The sequence below is a fragment of the Corvus kubaryi genome, unplaced genomic scaffold (genome assembly GCF_017639235.1).
Source record: "Corvus kubaryi isolate FWS band 111438036 unplaced genomic scaffold, C.kubaryi_AGA036_p1.0 128, whole genome shotgun sequence".
Taxonomy (NCBI): Eukaryota; Metazoa; Chordata; class Aves; order Passeriformes; family Corvidae; genus Corvus; species Corvus kubaryi.
The window spans coordinates 307,193-331,138 of record NW_024580663.1 but is presented as its reverse complement, the minus strand read 5'-3'; the positions used below and the strand labels follow the sequence as shown (position 1 = coordinate 331,138).

The window sequence follows — 23,946 nt, the reverse complement described above, 5'->3', positions numbered from 1 at the left end:
GAGGGGGACACAGGGACACGGGGAGAGGGGGACACAGGGACACGGGGGACACAGGGACACGGCGACACAGCGACACAGGGAGAGGGGGACACAGGGACACGGCGACACGGGGAAACAGCGACACGGGGACAGCAGGGACCCCGCGCCGGGCCGGGCTCTGCCGATGCCGGGAGAACGCGGGGCTCCGAGCGCGGCTCGGCGCTCTCCAGCACAGCCCTCTCTGCCTGGGTGACAACACAGCGCTGCCTTTCCTCGTGGGACCTCTGAAACTCCTTTTCATCATCCAAATCACAGCGAGGAACCACGAATGGACACAATTTCTAAATCTCTTTCCAGGTGGTTTTGGCTTTGTTTGTTTGTTTAAAACTGTTCATAAATATATTTCGTTTACAAAAGATGTGTATTTTTTAAAGTAGCTGTTGTTCACATCTCTGTCTATTCGCACTCTTGAAGCCCACTGCAGTTACTGACTACGGGACACATCTGTGAGGACTCAGCCTCGGGGGGAGGTCACACCAGAGTCCTGACCCTTCTCGGTTAACGTTTGCTGCAGATGCAGTTGATCTCTGTTATCTCACAAAGAAGCATCTGCTCACTGGTGTCACAGGATTTAGAGGAGCTTTTCTAGTCCTGCATCAGGTCTCGGCATAACAAGATGGTAAATTCTGTATTGTCCCAGAAATTTATTACCATGGTCAGAAAAAGGAAGCAGCTCAGGGCTACCAGTAGCAGCAGGTCAGTCTACAATAGGAAACATCCAAGACCTTTTGAAAGCTGATGAGAAATTTTTCTATCAATTTTTCATTAATGAGATTGGGCACGAAACCAAAATTAATAGAAATAAAAATGGTCACTGCTGTTTCTTAAACTTTCAGTTATACTTTTCAGGTTCTGAATGTCATTCTGAGAAACCCTTTCCTCTGTGTGATGACAGCACTCACCTGGAAGGTGGGAGACCTGACACCCAAATTGCTCAATAGCCTCAGGTAAGTTCCTAAATACCTGCCTGCTCCCGACTCTCCAGTCTCACCAGGGTTTGAAACAGGTTTGTGCCTCAGTGTGAAGTGAAACCATGTGTCAAAAGTCAATGTTCCTGGCAAGAAGAATGGCTTTGCTCCTCTTTAACTGCATAAATAGCTGTAATAGCTGTACATGAGCAAAAGTAAAGCAGAAATTCACAAGGGTCAGGCTCTAAACAAAAGCTTGTACAGTTAGAGCAGAACTTAGTTATTCGGTCAGGTCTTTCATAGAGATGCTAAAGTTTATAAATTCCCTGCTCTTCACCTCACAGCTGGACATGTTCCCAAGCCCCACACATATGTGCACCAGCTATTCAAGACAACAGAAAGGAGGGCAGCCTGGGACACCAACTCATTTAAAAGAAACACAACCTTTGAAACTGCAGTATCCTAGAGCAAGCTTAAAGCCTGCTCTCCCCTCCACATGAGCCTTACAGATTGATTTTAAATGCTCCCATGTGTGGAGCCAACATACCACCAAAGTAGGGCCGGAGGTATTTGTTGTACCCCGTGGTGAGGTTCTCAAATCCGGGGAGCGATGCTGTGTCCCTGCCGTGCAAGAGGGATCCATGGCCCAGGGAGCACCTCCTGGGGACACAAACACGAACTGTTACATGTTGGGCTGGGCACATCTGGTGTGCAGCTGCAACTGTTTCCAGCTTGTTCTCAAACAAGCAAACTGCATAAAATAGTTATTAAAACCAAGTAGATAATTGAAATCACAAGCATTTGCTCACATTGCTGTCTTGGCTGAATAATTAGCACCTTCAAGAGGTGGGAAAATGACAAATTGCCTCAGCCGATAGCTACAGGTTCTTAAAATATCACAGAAAATCAAGCAAGGTCTGTAGATCACAAGCCTTTACAATAACACCCAATCTCCTCTCCCCACCCCTTCTTGTACAGTCTGTATAAGGAACATGCATTTCTTTTTTCCTCCCATTTATGACAACCTGAGACAAATCTTACAGCCCAACAGCTCCTCCTCTCTAATCTCTAGTCCCCTAAATAAGCTTCATCCTCAAATGTGAGTGTCAGCTCCTACAGCTGTTGTCAGGAGTAATACTGCAGGGGAAGGGTGGAGGATTGTGCACTTCACAGGCACCCCCAAAGCTCTGTGGGCAGTGCTGTCAGAATTTATGTTTTGTGGCTGGACATTGAAGGCAGGAGCTGCATTTGAGGCTGACAGCTCTGCACCCTCACACAGACAGTGAGAGGGACAGGGGTTTGGACTGTAAAAGGTGTTATGGTGCAGAGTGGCACACACTCACACAAGGAAAGTGTAACCAAGGGAAGGGTTAAGAGTTTGTTCTTGCTTTGGGCAGGAGATGGGAGGCAGAGCCTTTGCTGATCCCAGTCTCAGGACCCTGCTCTGGGCAGGAAGCAGCCATGGTGTTACTCACAGCTCTCACCCAGGTTTTTTCTTCTGTTTCCTTCAAAGCTGGGTTAATAGGGCCTTGGAGCTGCAGGATTTAGACGAAACAGGACCTTACAGCAGAACCAGGTTTTGCACAATATATATGTAAATACTTCAAGAAATTTGGGACTTGTACGTCCAAGGACGGTAATAACAGAGCTGGGAGCCCTGCGGGAGGCATTTCTGGTAAAAAACTACAAACTGTGCTGGTTCTGAGCAGGAAATCGGGGGTTGCACTGTCAATGGATATATTGTGGTTTAGGGACCTGTGCAGATTGCTCTCTCCTATACCACATCCCTGACTGCAGCCTGCTTCATTAGGATGGGCTGGATAACTGGAAGCATAGTTTCCTTTTGACCCACATTTTTTATGTGAAATGTAATTCAAAAGTTCCCTTTAAAATAAAACAAACCCTTCACCTACCTTTGGGTTGGAAGGAAAAGACACAGACAAAAGAAGGAAAAATATCTGCAGAACATCTCTGGAGATTGTTTCTGTATTTGCTCTGCTTGTCTGTGAAGAAGAAAAGAAAGACGAAGTTTTGTGGTTTAAGAAAAATTATTTTAAGGGAAGGAGACAGGGAAAAGAAATGCTGCACAGTCAGAACCATCATGGAGTGATGTTAAACATTCCTGATACGCAGTGGCTCCTGCCCTTTTTCCTGGCTAGTGTCATTTTTCAGCAATGTTCTATTTTAACACCACATAGAAGACCCTGGTGACAACTCAGGTCTTGAAGTCCTCGACAAGCTTTAGCTCCTCTCCTGTCAGTATGGGATGGCAATTAGCGGATGTTGAAAATGACACCATGGGAAGGGATTTATTAAATAGGAGAATGCGTGGGTAGTTCCCAGAGCAGTCAGACTCTGAAGCCAAGAGAGATCCTGTCCACAGATGGCACTTCCAGCATCTTTTAGTCCCAGGCTCCCCTAACCAGCCCCACAGGAGGGCTGTAACTCTGCGCTCCATTGACTGTACCTGGGGTAAACCCCTGCTATTAACAGCAATGCTGGCAGGCCCCTCAGCGTGCAGTACTGCTGAGGTCACTGCACTTCAAAGGGGTTTCGTTGACTTTTCTTGGAGTGGAACCGAGTTTTGGCTGCTGGCCCAAGACTCCTCGGGCTGGCCTTGGAGTGGGTGCCACAGTGGCAGCTCTGAGCTGTGCTCTGCTCCACTCTGATCTTCAGCTCCCTGCTGGAAGTGCTGCTCCAATCACACACGTTTTTTTCAGACCTAGCACCTCTCTCATCACATCTGGCATTTAGAGCTTCAGCTTCCAATGTGGCCGCACCATAATAACCCAAACATCACAAATTTTCTGCCTATGTTAGATCCTTCCTGTAATAGCTCCCCACAGCCCAGAGGGCACTCTGCCTCCTCAGCTAGATGCCCAGCTCTGGTGCTGTGCCATGGACAGCAGAGCTCCAGGAAATAACAACTTTGTCCATACAGAGCCAGTAAAACACTTGAACATTCAAGTACTATGAATGCAGGGCATCTCACTGGAGAAAGGATAGGTTTTTTCAAAACACACAATATGCTCTAATACTGGGCCAACATGTGAATTTCCAACAAGGCTTTTTTCTTCTAGCCCATTCTCTGAAATGGTACACAGATGTTTTTAGATGCTCTCAAGTGCTCCTCACTATAATGTGATGATGCAGGACCAGAGAGAGAATCATTTACCCCCTCACATCAATGTTAGACCACAGTTTTGATTGAAAAGGAGGAGGATTGGTCCAGGTTGTTTAAATGACTTGCAGGAAGATGTTAATTTTACAAATTAGACTTCAGTTAAAATACGAGACTTCATGATGTTCAGCTGAGGAACCTCTCATGAGCATTCCTCATTAATATCCCATGTTTTGCACAGGATGACTGTAATGATAATAAATATTTCAAAGACTGGGAGGCAGCGAAATGGAAATCTGTAAGTACTCCTGGGCAAGAAAAAGGTGATACCAGTGCCCAGAGATGAATATAACCACAGCATTTCTTCACTGCTCAGTGTGCCAGTTAATGCAATGGCAATTCTGCTGTTATAGGGCAGGGGCTTTCATCAGAGATTACCAGTAGTGGGAAGAAATTATAATAAGATTGTGTATTTATGTCTCTCTGTGCAGTAAAGGGTTTCATTTTAACAGAAAAACATAACCTTCAGCACTGTTTAGTTTGGACATTTGTGTCTGGTCAGTGAAAGCACGGCCCAGGCAATACAGAACAGCAGCACTTGTGATGGCAGTACCAGCACAACTGGAGCCAAGTTTGCTTCCAATGCCAGGTAAAGCAGAGGAGGATTACTGAGGATCTTTACTGAATGCTCTGCTCAGTTCAGGGTGTGCTAGAGTGGGAAATGCAGAATAAAATATATTATTACAGAAAGATTCTCAAGTAAGTACAATTTGTGAAGAGTGTGTGTCATCTGAGTGAACAGAACAGAGGAGCACCAAGATAAAGGAACACATAGAGAAAATACATCAGACATCTGATTATTTGCACATTATATCAGACCAAGGGCATAGTCAATGCACCAAGAGGCTACAGCAAATACATGGTCACAAAATCCTCAGTCAACATGTGGAAAGTTTTCTCCCAAGCTTCCAGGTAACAGATAAATGTAAAATAAGCTGTGTGTACTGGGTAATTTGGGATTACTTCTCTTGGTCATCTTTGATGGCACTTACTCCAACAGGCGCTGACAAAGGGAACTGGTTTCCCTTGCAGCCCTGTACTGGCAGGCACAGCTGGGGGAGTTCAGCACTCAATCCATGCAGTCGAGCAGTTGCTACGTGCCCCAGCCCACCCCTGCAGGGGAAAAGCAGCAGGGACTCAGTGACCTCTCCCAGGAGAAAAGCAGTGATGGACAGGATCACTTTATTTTGTCTCCACTATGGCTGAGCACCTGCCTGCCTCGGCAGCACTTGCCCAGGACAGGAAAGGAGCCGGCGGGGCTGAAGGGAGAGAGTGAGGGTGAGAAGAGCTGCCAGTGACGCAGCTTTAAAGGTTTGACAACGCACTGACAGATGAGCACGTAAAGAAAAAACAGGAGATGGGGCCTCGAGGAGCATAGCTCAGACACAATCATTCATCTTACACATCTATTAGTCTGAGTTTCTGCAGGGCAGTGAAACACTCCTCACCGCAGGAAGTTTTGGGTGAAAACCAGCCCCATACTGTCTTGAGCACCTCCACAGCCCACTTTTACCCAGCACATTTATTTTGCTCTTGCAGACAGCACAGTCAAAGCTGCACTGCAGCTGCACGTCCTTCCATGCCAACGTTCAGTTTTCCTCAATAAATGCTCAATATCCACAATAAGTCATGCACATTAGAAACACAAAGCGCCAGCATTTGATGGAGCAGAATTTAGCTTTCAGTTGATAAATGCTTTTACCTACTGTAGTAAGAGGTATAATTTATATAGGAGTAAGTAAAACCTTATCCTCAGAGCCGGTGAGCACACCCACGAAAGGCCACTGTAGCCCACTATGAATAATTCATCTTTCTTTATAACACCAGTAATGCTGTCCAGCCCTTTGGCATGGCAGGGTTACCTGGCTGCAGTGACTGGCAGTCCAGTCCCTGTGTGCTCATTACCCAGGTGACCTTAGAGCTGCCAAGAGTTCATTACACCAACAGAGTCACTGCTGGACAATAGCTAGAACACACTCAGTGCTGAAAAGCTGTGACTGACTTCCTTGCCACTGTGACACTGGATTTGTATCCAAGAGCCACTCATGCTGTTTGTCTCTGGCTTGCTCCATGCAGCGCAGGGGGTGTGTGCTGGTGTCCCAGGGGCAGAGCTGTGGCCCGACACAGCCACCTTCAGATGGCCTCAGTGTCACTCAGGTTCCTACAGTCAGTGCTTTCCACCAGCTCAGGGCCTCTGATGAGTATAAGAAAACATAAAAGCTAAAACACTAAACAGAAGGTGACAGCCTCCGAAGGCACCTCGGTACCCTTTCAGGTTTGTCAGATCTTGCCAACACTTTGGCAGCAGCTTTGCAGCACTTGCTCACACTGTCCCCCATCCCAGGCCACGGCTCTGCCACAGTTTGATCACTCTCAGCAAGGGCTTGGAGGGTCTGAACACGCCCTGGCCAACTCTGCCCAGGTCTCAGTGGTCCTGTCATCCCTTCCCTGAGACAGACTTCACCAAAGGTATTTCATCTGGATTGGTTTCCACATTACCTTGTTTTTAAAGGCCATTCAGCACCTTGTTTCCTAGTGCAATGTGGAATTAAATACAGCAGTAAAACAAGCATGAATTTTTTTACATTTGGAATTGTCCTCATTTTAAATCACTCAAGAAATAGCATAAATGTTCCCCACTTCTAAGAACAGAGAAATTAAGGTACTCAGAGGTCAAGTTATCCGTCTCTTGAGTGGCATCAGTAACAGACTGTCTGTCAAGATGAACAAGCCTCCTGCAGAACACGTACCAACCCTCCTCGCTCAGGTCACACCCAGGCTCACATTTCCCCAAGAAATCCTGGCGGGCAGCAGCACTGGCAGCCACAGGAAGGCACCGCAGCGCTTCCCCTGCTGCTGTCTGAGCCCGGCACCGTGGAGCAGCAGCAGCAGCACCCTCCACATGTGCACTGCCTCATTTAACCTCCGCCTTCTCCACATTCCATTCGGACCCACTGCCCCAGACCCTGGGCCCCCTCCTGCCGGGGCGTGGGACTTGGCCCGGGGGCAGGCACTGCTCTGCCAAGCACCGGCTTTACTTAAGCTAATCCTTCACACAAGTGACCATCAATAACTGCTAACCTACTTCCTAAAAGACACAGATCAATTGACAGAGTATTATAACCCCTTAAAATATTAATGCCCTATCAGGGAGACAATTGCACTGGGCCTAGGGACTCCTCCACTATTAGAAATTATGCCCCAGCCTTAAATAAATTAACTCAATAAGTGTCTTACCATGAATACAAATTCCTGCTTAGGGCTTGCAAATAAAATGATTTAGAGCTGTTCTTTGAGGAAAGATGAGGTGTTTAAACTTGCAAAAGAGCAAGGGCTGCCATATTCATTACTCTTTTGTTTTAAATGGACTGCTTTGTTTTAAACTCAAGGCATCCCTTTCAGAAGGGAGGGGGAAGTATCTGGAAAATTGTTAACATTTTCTTACTCTGGGCTGCACAGCTTCAGTTCTGCAAAGATGCAGATCCCTGCTCCAAACTCCAAAGGCAGCTCAGGGCCAGGCCAGCTCTGCCTCCGGGGTGCCCAGTGCCATCGGCACTGCTTCCCTGCAGCACAGGGCACCTGCAGGACACGAGAAGCAGCAGGCTGGTGGCACCGGCCAGCAGCGCCGTGCTGCTGCCTTGCTCCCATCCGTGCTGGTAGGAGGTGGGCACGGCCACCAGCTCTGAGAAACTTCATCTGGATCCCCGAGGCTGGAGGGAGCCATTCTGCCTTGCCCCGAGGTCCAATTATTTCTCAAAAGTGGATGCAATGTTTCTGGTTGTTACTTTTCAGTTTGTACATACAAACAGTTCAGCCCTGAACTGCAAGATACACATAAAGGACACAATCCAGGGTTCAAAAAGAGCCACACTGATTCCACTTGACTGAAACAGAAAGGTTTGTAGAAGAGACCATAGATTCAGCTCACTTCTTTTGCCCTAGATAGAGGAAAACTCCATCAAAAGCCACACACGGAGGCCCTGAAACACAGAATTTTACAAGTAGCTCGAGGAGCTTGCCTTGGCAGCAGCCTCCTCCTCCATTGTCTTCTCTTTGCTGCACTGGGTTTGCACATGGACCTGTTGCATTCCCAAGGGATGTATCAGTGAGCTGCTGAACTGTTATGACCCAAACCCTCGCAGCAGGAATACTGCTTGTATGCTGTAGCTTTTACCTACAGCATCTGAATTCCCTTTTGAGTTCCCTGAGGGCTGGGATAAATTTAATATAAGTCTCAAGAGTGAGAAACTCAGACAAAAAGAGAATGTGGACAGGGAGATGGGGTGCAGCCTGCTTGGGAGCAGGGGAGACAAGCAGTGGCAAGAACAGCTCTCTCTCCCCCCTCCTTACTGGCCACCACATCCCCAGGACCGAGAACCGACTGTGGTGCCTGCACTACCCCGGGAACCTCGGGCATCCACCAGCACCTGTGGGCACCATTTCCCAAATCCTGGGTCAGAATCCTCCCAGCTGCCTCAGTTTCCCCACATGCCTTACACTTACAGCCGCATGCAGCCACCAGCCCTGAGCTGGCCCCACTGCCCAGTGGCCAATGCTCACCCCCGGACAGCCCACACAGACACCACCAGCCACCAGCACAGGGCTGTGTCACATTTAGGGCCACTGAGTTCTTCAGGTAATGGGAAGATGTATCTGTGCAGTAATAATGAGTGTCAAAGCAATCTGCAAAAGGTAAGGTTAGAGCAGTGACTTGCCAGCCCTGAGCAGCAGGTCGCAGCCTCGTGGGAGGGCAACAGCAGGTGACCACCCCGTCCAAGCCCCTGCTGCCACCCCTCCTGTCCCGGCACCTCGGGGTCCCCGCTCTGTCCAGGCGCCGCCGGGCTCGGCTCTGCCGCGGTGCAGCCGGGGCTGATCCTCGCTGGGGCCGGCAGATCCCGGGGGAGATGATTCCTTAACAAGCTGCTCTGCGTGCTACCACAGGGCCATGGAGGGAGGAACGCATTATCAGCTCCGATCCAGCTTCACAGCCTGCTTGCTGCTTTGGTTCTGCCTCCCAAAAGCAGAATTAATTGCCAGGCTAGAAAATGCAGATAAATCAATCAGTTCATAGCACATTTATTTTCTGTAGTTGTGCATTGGGCTCCTGGCAGCTTCAAACAACAGCAACTCCCACTCGTGCTCCAAGGAGAGGTGAGGGTGGGGCTCTTGCCAAAGACTACCTGCAGAAAGGAGCGTAGGCAGGGCAAGGTGGAGGCTCGGCACCAGCAGCGACCTGGAGCGAAATGCCATCACAGCAGCAGTACTGCCCCCCTTCAGCCTTTAAGGTGACTGCCAAGCCAGACCATCGCATAACTTATCTTTCTAGATTTTCCAAAATAAATGCCTGAAAGACAGGCTAGAAGGAGGAGGCAGAAAACTGACATTCTAAGAGAAGAAATGCTGTTTTATACTGCAGACTTATTTACAGCAAACTCTGTGACTTGACAACGGTATCTACAGCAACAGAGAAAATAAACCACTCAGTCGTTACCAGTATGCTTTTTTTGGGTGAAATGATAAAGCAAACACAAAGCTCAAACCTCAGACTGCACAGGAACCACTCTAAGTCTGTGCTTTCCCACCCATGGCCCTGGTCCCAGGCTGCAGTGCTGCTCAGCCATCACCATCGGCTGAGACCTCTGCCAGGGAACACCCAGGTAGTGACCCTTCCCTTCCCAGAACACAACAGAACAGAACAGACAAATACCCTCAGTGCCAAGCCCCATCCCCACATCACCTCTGCTCTTTCCTCCTGCTCTCAAAAAGGGACTTGGATGCAGCAGGTTCCTACCACAGCTCAAACCCCACAGCTGTGGGAGATGCCATCAGTGGGGCTGTATTTTGTTCTGTTATTTACATAGCAGGCTCAAGACTGCAATTTTTTCTCCCCACAATTCCAAGTGTATTTAATTGCTTAGTTAGAAGCCAAGCAAACACACAGCCCTGTCGTCTCTGTGCCTCAAGTGCCATCCTCACTCTTCATGGGACGGCAGACGGGGGCCAGGCTGCCCCAGCACAGGGGAGTGGGGCTGTGGGTACCCTCACTGTTGTTTCTGCAGGAGCACCCCTGGGCAGCCCAGAGCCCCCTCAGAGCCCCGGGGTGCCCAGCACTCTGCAACACCCCCTCCCAACACCGGGCACTGCTCACGGTGAGGCAGCTCCTGCTGTGAAATGCCCTGCAGGTTCCAGCTGCTCTTTGAGAAACACGAAAGGCTCACAGCAAGTGCTCCGTCACCAATCCTGCTGTGTTCTGAACAGAGCCCACGGGCCAGTGATGCTCATACCAGAACCAAAACAACATTTAAAGTAAGAGCAAAAGTTCTGGACTGACACCAGGAATGTTTTTTCCAATCTGTAACCCTATTTCATTCGTTGCCTATTACCAGCTGAAAACATTTTATCTGTGTGCACATCAGCACCCAGTGTTCATGCCTTTTAACTTCACTTCAAAGATAAAGAATACAATTTAAATGTAAAAAAAGGTTGGTGTAACCTCTTGTCAGATACAGGAATGAGTCTGGGAACTGACAATTAATTGGACACTCAGTTTTAAGTGCACAACGTTTTGTTATTATCTCAGATAAATGCACAATTGTGGCTTTATCTTTGGCCAAAGCTCTTACCTGATATGATGTCATTCCTTTTTGCTCCCTAACTTGTTAAATAAATATTTCATCCATACAAGTGACTTCAGCTGTCAAAAGCTGGGCAGATATTTTAACTACACCAGATTAGGATCTATTGGAATAATTGCGTACTTTTATGTTAATAGGACAAAATACACTCTGAGACAGCAGATCAGCTCAAGATGTACTCATTAAATGAGCTGCATTAAGTACTAGCTTCTAGTTTGCATGTTCAAGAGACAGAAAGTTATCTCTATTGGTGGTGCCTGGTATTTGGAACTGTTCTGAATGCCATAAACATCAAAGAAGTTTAATTAAAATACTTTCTTTTAGTTTAACTTCCCCCCAAAGGACCTAGGCCTGTATTGTTCTGTCAAGAGGGGGATGGGGAATATTTTTAAGGAAAAAACTTCCCCAAACACTTTAAATTAATCCATGATTGCTTTATGCTTCTCTGCAAATGAGATGGCACTGACCAGTGGGATCCATCCCAGGGCCACTGGAGCAGCCACAGAGCCTTGGGAGGTGAGGATGCAGCAAGGACCCCCACAGCTCTCAGCATCTCTCCAAGCACTGCAGCAATGTACCCAATGCAAAACCTTTTGGATTCTCATTTTGTGCTGAACAGTCACAGAGAGCTGACACAGACACATCCCAGTGTTCTGCTGCTGAGGTGGCTGGATGTTGATTATAGGACAACCCCTCCTCTTATTATTTTCATTATTTGAGAATAATAATTCTTGCTGAGGAGTTCTGGACAGTGGAAGACTGTGGCTTCATGTTATTCATGTGGGATATGTGTGCTCACAGCAGAGGAGAGAGAGAGAGCAGATAAATGCCTCACCTGAAGCTCTTGTCCTCTGCTGTTACAGGTGAGCACCGGTCCCATGGCACTTCCCCAGGAGCTCCAGCACTGCAGGCGTGGGAGCTGCTCCTTGGCAGAGTCCCTCAGGCACAGGCTTGTCAGCTGGCAGGTGTGCGTGTGTGCTATCTCCACTGGGAAGGACCTCTTTGAAAAGCTTCCTCAAAGAGCACTTCAGAATTTCCAAAATTATTGTCCAAGGAGCAAGACTTTCCTGCACTTGGGTGGAAAAAAATGAGGTGGAAAAATCACCGAGGTTCACATGGGTTTATCTTTCTAAACTTACCAAACAGTGGTGGTAGATCTGCCAGCAGGAAGACAGCTCTCATTACTTAGCATGGGCTGAGGTTTGGTAGTCTTACAAATGCCTCAGCAAAAAGCAATCCAGTACAGAAACATATTTTGTGTTTAAAAATAGTCTCAACAGTTGTTAAAAGGGATGAAGCAATGTTTTTTTCCTGTATCAGCAAAAGGAGCAGTGCAGACAATGTAAAAGGGTAATTCTGGGAATGAGGAAATACTGTTTTATCTAATTTACTGCAGCCTGAGGTGAAACATTAACTCAGCTCTGAGCTCTGACAGGGTGTAAATAGCCGGAACAAAAACACTGCTGCACTTGCTTTTGAGGGCATGAACTCAGAGGTCTTCAAAGCTATGAATGGTATCACAAAACACACCTTTCATTTTACTGAAGTATTCACAGAAATGTTTACCTTTGGAGTAGATTGTTTTGAACACTGTGAAAATAAGGAAAAGGAGAGAATTTTGTGACAGAAGTTTCCCACCAAACTGTGAAAATATTTTAAAGGGATAAAACCAAATCACTGCAGACTTACCTTCAGGTTTGCATCTCAAAGGACAGAAAAGGTCTTAACATCATTTCCACAGTTCAGAAGATGCTACCTGCAGGGATCCCTGCCCTCTGTGTGTGAGAAGCTGGAGTCAGCCTCCCACGGGCTCTGGGCTGGAGCCAGATTGATGCTCCTTGGGCATCTGGGAGAGAGCAGGTTTCAGGCCACTCCTTCTCAGGGTCATCCTTGATCTTGATCTGTGTCAGAGACATAAACCTGTCTGCCTGGGAATGCACACACCAAACCAAAACGGAATTCATAAAAATGGAGGAAAAAGATCTGACATTTTCCCTCATGATTATTTAGTTTATATTTGTTACAGTATAAAGCACCTTCAGATCTGGCACAAATAAAATAACCAAAATCATTGCAACACCCGTGAGCTGATGGAGAATGTGCCCTTGGGTATGAGACTGATAATTATTTGACAGAGAAAAAATGTCTGGTGTCCTTAAAGGCCCTGTAGCCTATTTATTGCTACATCTGCAGTTATGCCAGATCATCACACACCCCTGAAGAAGCTTTGCGGCATCTGGAAAAGTACTGACCAGTATGTCCCCACCATGGGGACCATCAGTACCCACGTGCCCTGGCAGGAGCCTTGGTACGACTATCACTGGTAATTTGTGTATGCCAGGGCCTTATCTCTGCCTGCCAGTGAACTGGGAGATCGGCACAAGACGCAATAAAGCTGATGTGCAGTTTTGGCCTTGTTATCAGAGGGAAGGAACAGCTCCTGCAGTTATTTATAATTTGCTTCTGTGCCACACGCAGGCAGTCAGCACTCACATAACAATGGCTAAAAAAACTGCTGTGCAGGTTTGCTTCCAGCCTGGCAACCCTGGTGATCTGTACTCGTGTCCAGAGCTGCTGGGCTGCATCACATGGTGGAGTGACAAGTGACAGCAGTGTCCCCAGCTGTCCCCGTGGCTCAGATGCCACCCTGGCTGCGGCCAACTGAGTCTCTGCAAGGCTCATCTACTGAACGTGCTTTGGAGAAATCGAGGGCCATTTTGGGAACACTGCACTCCTCCCTGTGATGTCCGAACAAGCAGTCTTCAGACACACACCTGATGCCATGTCACATTTAGGAAAATGTAAGTCTAATGAACATTAATGCAATGGGACTTAACACTACATTTTTTTCTAGGGGCATTTGATTAAATTTTGAGCAGTGCTGAGCAGGCCCACAGCCTTTTGTTTTCCATTTGCCAGGCAGGGACTGTCCAGGGCATAACCAGCACATGCTCTATGGCAGCAAACCATTTGCACTGGAGACTCCTGTCCTAGTACTCCAAACTCTTTGATCCCCAAATGCCCTGTAACAGCCTGTATAGCCTGTTACTACAGAATCTGCACAATCTGTTACATTATCCTTATATTCCATACATCCATACACATCCATATGTTCCACACATGATGACAATATTGGCTATTTTGCCCAGCTCCCTGCAGGGAGTAGGGAGCACTCAGAGGTGCCTCGATCCATTGGATGGATACAGCCTATTCCCCATGGAAGCCTCAGCCCATTTGCTTGTTCCCATGCAGCACCCCAATATCTGAGTGCCAGCTGTCCCCTGGGTTAATTCACAGCTCTGCATGTGTGGTGGGTGGAAGCTGAGGGCTTGAGAGCTGCAGTGCTGCCTCTCATTTGGAACAGGGAAGAAACCTGCAGAGCCAGGGCCCAGGTGCCCACAGAGCAGGACACAAAATACCCGGAAAGCACAACCATAGAAGACCAGCCAAAGACTACTATTGCCCCTTCTTTGCCAAGCACTAAAAAAACTTGAAAAAATCCCAGCACAGGGAACAGGTTTGACCAGCCTTGTCACATTTCTGTGTTCTCTCTACTAACACAGACCCAGGCAGGGTTTTGCCTATCCCTTCCAGACGGTGTTAGTGCCATGAGACACCTCTGGCTCTTCCCCCAAGGCAGCTCCAGCCCACTGCTGGTAACTTTCTCCAAACCCTACAACAAGGCATCTCCTTCCTCCACAGACTCGTCCTTGGAGGAAAGGCACAGCTAATGCACAGGGACTCATCCAGTCTGTGAAACACTGGCTTAGTTCCCAGCTGTCAAAATTTCCTCCCCAGTCCTCTGGCTCCACTCAGCTGCACCAGGAACAGGCAGCTCCCCCAGGACTTGCTGGGGCTCTGGGGACACAGGAGCTGGCCAGGTGCTCCCACAATGTCAGCACAGAGCTCCCCCAGGCACTGTAAATCCGTACCAAACCCAGAGCAAAGCTGCAGTAAAGGAACAGGACGTCTTTGAATGTGACTTTTACTGTATCTAAAATTACCTGCAGGTCTCTGCAACGTCACACCCGCTTCTGCAGTGATGTCTTCAGGCATCAAGCCCTGGAATAGCCTCTTCGAAGGCTGGAATGTGATTTCTGTTCCACATGGGGATTAAATGTGCTCTCAGAAAAGGGAATTTTTAAGTTCTGAAATTCTGCTTTTGGACTTTGAAGCTGCTGAAATCTACACCATATATTCCCAATTTTTATTTATGACATGCACTAAATATTCACTTCTATAACAGGACATAAACTAAAAACTTCAATATTCTGTTAATTTTATTTCATTGGTGAAATCAGTACAAAGTATTGTTGAGATGGAAATCTCTTACCTTCCTTGCCATTCAAAGCGTCTCTCATTGGTTTGTGTACAGCTCCTGCATTTGAATACCAAAGGAACCAAAAGCAATTCAGTAATTTGTTTGTAGCAGATGTTCTCCAGATTTAAGCGTTATGATATCACAGCTTAGTGCAAAATAAAACAAATATAAGGCACACAAAGTGAGATAAATTTTTTAAAGTCTGAAACAAAAATTGAGAACCATTTAGAAGTACTTTTGCAACTCAGTTTGCCATATACAGACATGAATTTTTCCAAAAAGTTTTACTCATTATCAGTTACAGCACAGGCAGTGTGCCTCCCACCAGTGCAATGCTCACCCACTACAATGAGTATTATTTTTCTTACTTGTAACTGGCTGGTGACAAATGCTTTTCCATAACAGCTTGTGCTGTGTGAATGAAACAAGGCTCTAGCACTTCTTTGTGTTCTGAGTTCTCTAAAATTTAGAATATTTGTTCAGACAGAAAACATTGTGCTGACATTTCTCTTCATGTATATTTACACATATTTTCAATTTATATCGATTTATAAGTAAATCAATAAGACAATTAGAACACAAAGGTTGGACAGGTTTCTCTGAAAATGTCAACAAATTCAATTTAACCCTGGGACTGTAAAATCAATCTTGGATTTTTTTTTTTTTTTTTAAATCAACCTTTTTCATTAACTTATTATTCTTCTGGAAAATCCTGGGTCAGCATTAACTTTTCACAGACATTTTAACAATGAGATGACTGGACATTACTAGCAGTGGGCGTTCCCCCTGCATCCTTCACAACATCGATGTATTCACTCCTTGGCTCTCTCTGCAATGCAAAGAGCAAAAAAATACGGACCCTAAACCACCGGGGCAGTGGCAGCAGGGCTTTATCCCTCGTGGGCTCCATTAGTCGCAGGCAGAGGGAGCTGGGGCTGGGTTTGGAGACTGTCCTGAGAAAAGCTGTGCTGCAGGGAAGGGAGGTCACAGTGTTGTGAGGAGTGTTCGAGATCATTCTCACATTTTGTTATCTGGGTGAGGGCAGTGACCATCCAGGCCCACCTTCTGCAGCCAGACTTCAGACCAGAGCAGATTCCTGCGTGGGAAACTGCACTGGTGCTGTTCCCCTTCTCCATTTCCTGGCTAGTGACTGTGGGTGCAAACCCCAACAAGTAACTTCGGAAGTGTCCCAGGTTCTAAGGGAAACATCCCTCTCTCCCCACTACCAGGAGCACTGCCCACCCCTTGCAGAAGCCTCTGTCCTGAACAAGGAGTGTGGATCACCCTGGTTCCCCCCGGCTCCTCTACAGGCTGCTGTGCACAGGGACAGGACAGCAGGGGAGTCCCCAGGAGAACGTCACAGGCAATGTGACAACTCACCCTGTGCTCAGGAGGCACCTTCCTGCCGTGGGGGCTTCCAGCCAGAGCCACACTGCGATGCCCAGTCTCTACAAGAACAGATGGACAAAGACACACTTCTCCTCTGCAAGACAAAAAGGAAAGTTTTAACACAACTGACTGGAAATAACCACATCCACTGCGGCTCCTGGCGATCTTCAGTTCATTATTTCCCACCTCCTGGGGTTTGATGGGGACAGGTGTCCTGTTTGCAGAGAACCAGCCTCTCCTGGCCAAGCAGCAGGGCTAAGTCCATCATTAGCTCTCCATCACCCAGAATTTCTGCTCCTGCAGCTCCCACACCTGACCCCCCAGAGTGCAGATCCGATGTGATGATAGGACTTCATGTACCAACGTGTCCAGGCCTCCTCCTTTCCAGTTTGCTGGACCTGTGTGGATAAGCAAAGGTTACAGAATCAATCTCTCAGTAAAAAAACCCGCTATTATTAGACTCAAAAGAAACCTTTTTCATATGCTGAGTTGTGGCAAACACCTCAGGCTCCCCCTCTGTGCTCCAGAGTGAGGGACAGCCCCTGTGGCTAGTGCAGACCTGCTCCCTCCCCGCTGCCCTTCAATCCATCAGGTGCAATGCCCTGGACCCCTGAAGCAGCAGGACGAGATGCTCAGACTGCAATGGTGATGGGCTCAGAATAAAGCCAGAGGTGTCCAATGCCTCAGAGCAGTAACTAAGGCTTCACCAGCCACTCAAACAAACCTCAGCCAGAAAGCGAACAAAAAGCCTATGCACGTGCATTGAGCCCGAGCCTGCTTTGCCTGGCAGCAGCTGGGACACATCCCAGGGAGTGAGAAGTGTTGAACAGGCAGTCACCACACCTTCTTCTTGCAGAGGGAGCAAGATTTCAAGTCTGGCATTCTCCAGAGGGCCCTGCTGTCTCTGGGAGAAGGAGGTGCCTGGGTGGCAGCGGTGCTGCCCGGGGTGTGCACAGCTGGGGGAGTGGGCGCTGGGCAGGCACTGCAGTGACACCAAGATCAAGATGTTTCACACAGACACCTTTATTTTCATATTTCTCCATGGATGAATGTTCTTTTTCCTGGGATGTATGGGTAGACAGATTATACCCTACAAAATGGAGTTTAGCAAACATACATATATATATGTACACACATATATATAGTCTGGCAAAATCACTTCTGCATTCCTCCACGTGTCAGAATGGATGTTTACAATAAACCAAACCAAAAGGGACACTGTGAGGTTTTGGGTTATTTTTATTATCTATAACATAAAATAGTGTTTGCATTTTTTTTCAACTCAGTTGTCTGTTTTCCTGCTTATATTTAAGCAGAACTGCAGAAGGGAAAAGACATGCCTCTAAGTTTTCAATTTTTACTACCCCAAGTTACCATCAGTGATGCAGGTAGAAGAACGTTTCTGAACTTTACACAAGTGCCAAACTATGAGTTCAGTGTATGTAACCACATCAAATATAAGAGAACCCCTGAATCAGTGATACAAATAAATCATTGACATGTGTTAGCTCACAGCACAGTTCGGTTTCACAGCCCCTATGCACGTGGATACATGTTTGAGTCTCACTTTTGAAAGCTTCATTGCAAAGTTTTAACCTGACAGTGTCCCTTGAGAAAAAATACATATTGGGTTTAAGAAAGGACACCCTCTACAGGTATTTTCTTTTTATTATTAAAACCAACATTTTTAAAACCATTCCACAAAATTGAGTACAAATTGCCATTGGAGAACAGCATTTGTAACAGTGAAGCTATACATGGCTGATCCATTAACATGGCTTTAGTTATCACAATTTACATTATTTGCACATTTCCTTAGGTCTTTCACGGCACTTCCATGAAGAAGAAAAAAGTTTGACACACTGCTGCTACCATCTCATCAGAGGTGACCCATGGACACAAGGGTGTTTGTTCTCAACACATACTGCAGTCAGGAAATGCCACTGCCCACAATGCCTGAACCTCAGGGTATTTGTGTCTCAAGCTTTTAGCTTGGCTCATGATTACTCACAATATTGCATTGCATTCAGAGGAACAGGAAAACAAACAGCCACAGAACAGGCACAGTACTTTTTTTTTTCTTTTTTTCTTTTTTTTTTGCATTATCATTAATCACATTCCTATTTGTCAACAGATTGTTACCTAAAATGCATATTAGAAAGGCTTTCTATAAAAAATGCTGGCATGAAGATGCAGACTAATGTTTGTAACTAGTGAAACAGTCAGAGTCCTGATTCAAACATTATTTAAACATTCACGACTTGGAGGAAATGTGCACAGTTGATAGCACTGACAGAGAATCTCACTGTAACAGGAACTGCCTTCTGCCTACTGGCAGGAGGATTGATGAGGGCGGGAGACTGGAGTAGCATAGTGTGTTTTATTTAGAAATCTCTGGTAGTGTTTGTCATAAATATTGCAAGCCCCATTTATGAGCAAGCAGAGGCTTGGCAAGTTTACAGTAGAGTAACATTCACAGAAAACATGAAAAACAAACCCAAAGCCATTTCCATGCAGAGAGTGGCTCTCTCACAGTCACTGATGTTTGTCACCTGCCGGCTGGAGAACATCCGCCATGGACAGATGCTGCTGATGGAAAACCCAGAGGCCTTCTATGCACTGGTGCATCCCAGCCTCTGGCTGTAACAGTGGGATCAGGGACAAACACAAGGGTAATAATTGGGTTTGCAATGGCAAGGACTCTGCCACAGACAGATTCTGCAATCTGAGCTCTGGGAAAACACAGCTGTGGGTGACACTTTGCAAGTCCACCTGTCTCAGCTACTGTGGACTTCAGGTGAAGCACAGAGCTCAACCCAGGGCTGAACGTCAGGGGTGTGTGGGAGAGGTCTGACCCCTGTGGGATCCAACTCAAAGCTTGTTATTCTCTAAGGGCAGACTCAGCATGGCTCTCAGCATCTCCCTCTCTACCTGATGCACCCTCATTGTTCCTGGCAGGCACAGTGGAGCAGCAAAGGAGATGCCAGAAGTGCAGGGTCAGTCCTGGTACCCTGATTTCAGCATGCACTGACAGTGACACCGCCTGTTTGCTGCTGAACTGGAGCCACACTCAAGAGAAAGCAGTGACAGCCCTGGTGACAAAGGCAGCCCACACAGAACTGCTGCCAGCAGGGCCAGGAAACATAGCTGAGACCAAATTCATCACAGTAACTCCAGAAATTATTTTAGCTTCAGGGACTATGGCATCATGCAACTAATAACATTTTCTTTTGAAAAGGGCACATTCCAAACATTTCTGTCTGTATGTGCCATCTCATGAGCACCCTTGAAGCAAGACTATTAGAGGAAAAAGGCACTGTGCTAGCCTCATTCAAATCCTTCTTTTCCATTGTCATGACCACTTCTCCCTCTGCTGAAGTGAACTGCTTAGAATAAAAGACAGATGTTCTTTTGGTGGGAGGGAAAACCTTGAAATTATATTAAATTCTGTCATTTGCTAAAGTGATTGCAAGAAGACTTAAGAAGGAACAGTGTAAACTTGTGTGTTGTTTCAGCTACAACTGATGTCTTTACCAAGTGCCTATTAAATAAAGCCTAAATGACGATACCCAACAACTGGAGGACAAGGTACTCCCACAGGGTGGCCTCCCTCCTGCAAACCCCAGCCCCTCACTGGAGCTGCTGTGCTCTGGTTCACTGCTGGGAGGAATTCATTAATGGTATCTGCATGAAAGCCAAGAAATAAGATGGACTAAGGTGTCATCCCTGCAGACATGATACTGCACTTGAATGGCACCTTTGATGACAAGGGGTTAACTTAAAGAAATAAAGTTAAGGCTACATAGAAGTGCATGGAGGAACACAGTAAAAAGGGAAAATGCCCCATCTTGGGGAATTGGCATTATCATTATAGTAGGACTGATCAGACCTACTTCTATAATCAGGAATGCTTGAACAGATGAAATTTTTATAAAATTAGGGCTACAGAACTGAGTCATTCTATATATTCTGTATTATAAAAAGCTTCCACTTACATAGTTTTTAAAATATATCTTCACTGCTAACAGTTTGTCTGTAATATAGTATGTGATACAATAAAAATAGATGCTTACTGGATGGGAGTGATGTAGCACTATGCAGGGACTGTCCCATCTGTGTGGTTTGAACAGCTGGAAAAGCTGGCTGTTGCCTCCTTCCCTTTGTTCCTCAGCCACTGTCTACCTGGAGATGGCAATGGCACTCTGGTAAGTCAGCTTTCCTAAGAGGCTTCTACAGAGAAGGCTCTGACATGTTCCCCAGCTGACAAACCATCCAACCTTGGTGTAAATTCACTACACGAGTTTTTCTGTTTTATTAATTAAAAAACCAAACCCCTAATCCAACACTCTACCTGGCATTAGTGAGGAAATGGGGCTTGTACAAGGCATGCTACTGCCACGTAGGAAAAAGTATGGGCCTGGCAGCTGATTCCAAGGCTAATAACAATTCAAGAGCTCCCAATCAAATGTGCTGGGCACTTTGTGGATGCCAAGGTCTGTATGTTGAAACACAGCTGCATCTTTGGGCCCTGTTCTTCACTAAGTAAAGCAATAAAGCCTAAATAAATCCATAAAGGGAGCAAGACCTTATGGTAATGATGAATCTAGGAAGCATGTACCAAATTACAGCAAAAGGACTAGAGCACATGGCCATGGTGCTGCTGAGATGCACAGTGGAGAATCACCTGGTGTCCCTGGGACTCAACAGGCAGCTGGGACCAGAGCAGGCCTGTACCATCCCTCTGTACCAGCCCTTATCCACCTGCCTGGTCTCTTGGGAACTGACCATTGCTGAACAGGATTTGTTTTGTACTTTGATATTAATTTGTGCAACATGTTTTGCTCCTTTCTGGCTCACCCTGGCATGAAGATCACCCAGTTAATGTGTTCAGGCAGAACTCCACCAAACTCAGAGTGGTGGCACCAGTGCATGTGAGAGGATAAGCGGGATCTCTACAGAAATGGGGATAGTGGCTACATGGGCTGTCTGTTTAATGTCCTGGGTACATTGACTGTTCATTTTTTCACAGACTGCCCTGGCAGATTGGAGTTTTGTCAAAGCAGATTAATGGCAAGGCATCCATAAAACATTGTGCTGAACGGAGGTATGGACTGAGCTGTCACTTGCAATAGATGGCTGAATAGCTATCGTGTGCTATCATAGGGAATTAAGCTTGCTAGATTAGAAGCAGGACTTGTGCCTAGCAAACAATGCTCTGTATTACTCATTGAACTTCAAGCAGCAGTTCTCTCTTGTCGGGATTTATTAAAATATTCACATGCTTCCAAAACGAAACAAAGGTCCACCGGCATCTCCTGGGGAGAAGAGGTGGGATCGGTTGCATTCGGTTGCCATTTGGTTGGAGATGTCATACAAAATCCTCACACACTGGACATGGCTCAGTTGTAAAAAGCTTTCACCCAGAAAGGAGATCTTTGTCACACAGGAAGTCTCAGACTCCTCCAGTGCTCGTCTGGTTACATGACATTCTCAAAGAGCTGTAAGGATCGCATGATATTGTCGTCCTGAAAGCAAGGAGAAGATATTTCCATGAAACCAGCATGGACAAGCACAACTCATAACTCTGCCTTGGCACCAGGGAGCTCTGCAGCTGCTCCTGCAGGCAACAGCCTTGCTCTGGGAACGCTTTCCCCCTCTGTGAGCTGGGGCTGATTCAGTGCCCCGGCCCTGATTCAGCACAGGAGCTGTCTCGTGCTTCGGCCCCTGGGCTGGTTTGAGGCAGACCAAGCACAGGGTCCTCTCCTGAGCCTGATGTCCAGCACAGGCTGTGCCATGCAGGGCACTGGGCTGGTGCCTGTGCTGAACCCTCAGATATCCCTGATCCCAGGTATTCAAATGTGCTCTTGGCTAATATGCTCCACAAGTCCAAATGGAATGTCAGGTTTTGAACTGATAAGCAAACTGCCTTGAGGGAGCACTTCCTGCCAGAAATTCCAGCTCAAACCCAAAACCCATGCAATCTGTGCAACCTCAGCCTCCCCAAGGCTCCTAGAGCCAAATGACAAAGTTAGAGACAGACACAAGGGAAATCCGGGATTATTTTTCTTGAAGTCTTGAAATTTTACTTTGAGAAAGGAACCAGAATAGTATTCAAAAACATAATGATGATTTTCCCCCCCAGGATTTCAGTTATTCCAAAAGTTAGAACAGCTGTTTGCCTGTAACATGAAAATAATTTTCCACGCTGAGCAACTTAAGAGATCTATTGCATTGCATTCCTCAATTGTATTGTGAGGCTGCATCACCTCTACCACTGCTCACTCAGTTTGTGGGTGCAAGGCACCACCTTTCATGGGAAGCCGATCACCCTCTCCAAGGCAATGCCAGAGCTTCGCCGACCACAAGCCAGAGCTGCTGCAATGGCACAGGTGAGCACTGTTGTGCACTTTGGTTTATTTTTCATAAAGATAAAAAAAATAAATCTTAGCGTTGCAGGGCTTGCTCCTGCCTGCCAGGAAACAGCACCTGACAGTGCATCAGTCTGCCCAGCTCCCAGCCAAGGGTGGCAACAGAAGCAACCAAACCCACATGAGGGTAGAGAATCAAAATTTTAACAGTTACAAGTAAAGCTGCTTCAATACTGAGACCACTGATCTCACTGATCATGCACACACCTACAGGCAAGTTAAGAATGTGAAGAATAATACACAACACAAATGATCAAATAAAGATGGTGCCAAAAATAAGCCAAACAATCAGGAGCGATCAAGAATGAAGTAACTGAAAAACATTAGCCTTCTACTATGCATCTGCTAAACAACGATTTTGCTGCCTGAAGTCCCTGACTGAGACTGGATGTGGCCAGAGCCAGGTTTGACACAAAACCAGCAGAAGCCAGCCTGGCCCTCCACAGTGGGCATCTTCCCCTTGCTCAGGAACAGAAGAGCTGTCTGGCTGCAGAACTGGAAAGAATTTTCCAGGCAACATAAAATGCACAGAAGGGCCAATACGCATTCTAAACGGCAGAGGTTGCCTTTTCCACCACTATTGTACTGGTCAAGTATTAGAGATATCTCTGAGCAAATATTCACACAATCAAGGTCTAAGACAACAGGCATTAGGCCAATTGCATGTTAACACAGATGCTTCTTTGTGCCAGTGCTAAAAGTACCAACAAAAATTTATCACAGCCAATCTCATATGTGGAATTTGCAAGAGGGAGCTTCCAAAACAGAAGAAAAATAAAAATCATTGTTATGATGACAGCATTTGCTTTTAATGTTTCACCATAAAAACATCAACAGGTTTTATAACTCAGGGCTGTAACTGCAAGAATTTGAGACACCTTTGACTCTGGGCAGTCTCAGCAGTGTGCTACCTGATAATGACATCTGGGGCAGCACAGAGACAGCATCAGACTCTCAAAATGAAGGAAAAAAAACCAAAACCAAAACAGAAACCAAACCAAACCAAAAACAAACAAAAAAGCCCCCCCCCCCCCCCCCCCCCCCC

The 23,946-nt window shown here is 46.6% G+C and overlaps 2 protein-coding genes across 16 annotated transcripts in view; both read right to left on the bottom strand.

Annotated features, from left to right (window-relative positions):
- Positions 1-17,382, bottom strand: part of LOC121662786 (gamma-aminobutyric acid type A receptor subunit pi) — a 29,333-nt gene extending 11,951 nt beyond the window's left edge. For 3 of the 6 annotated variants that reach the window (XM_042024360.1, XM_042024394.1, XM_042024403.1), the window contains exons 1-6: positions 16,660-17,382; positions 16,465-16,567; positions 15,097-15,141; positions 11,599-12,691; positions 2,861-2,950; positions 1,495-1,607 (exon numbers count right to left, since the gene is read on the bottom strand). In XM_042024360.1, the coding sequence (XP_041880294.1) occupies positions 1,495-1,607; positions 2,861-2,916 (169 nt within the window). In that variant the 5' untranslated portion in view covers positions 2,917-2,950; positions 11,599-12,691; positions 15,097-15,141; positions 16,465-16,567; positions 16,660-17,382. Of the gene's footprint in view, positions 1-1,494; positions 1,608-2,860; positions 2,951-8,936; positions 9,489-11,598; positions 12,692-15,096; positions 15,142-16,464; positions 16,568-16,659 lie in introns of those variants that run through there. The other 3 variants (XM_042024376.1, XM_042024385.1, XM_042024366.1) reach the window with 3 other exon arrangements.
- Positions 17,383-17,472: 90 nt separating this feature from the next.
- The window catches only part of KCNIP1 (potassium voltage-gated channel interacting protein 1), a 288,428-nt gene continuing 281,954 nt past the window's right edge, over positions 17,473-23,946 (bottom strand). For all 10 annotated transcript variants that reach the window (XM_042024433.1, XM_042024482.1, XM_042024489.1 and 7 more), the window contains one exon: positions 17,473-21,998. In XM_042024433.1, the coding sequence (XP_041880367.1) occupies positions 21,951-21,998 (48 nt within the window). In that variant the 3' untranslated portion in view covers positions 17,473-21,950. The remainder of the gene's footprint in view (positions 21,999-23,946) is intronic.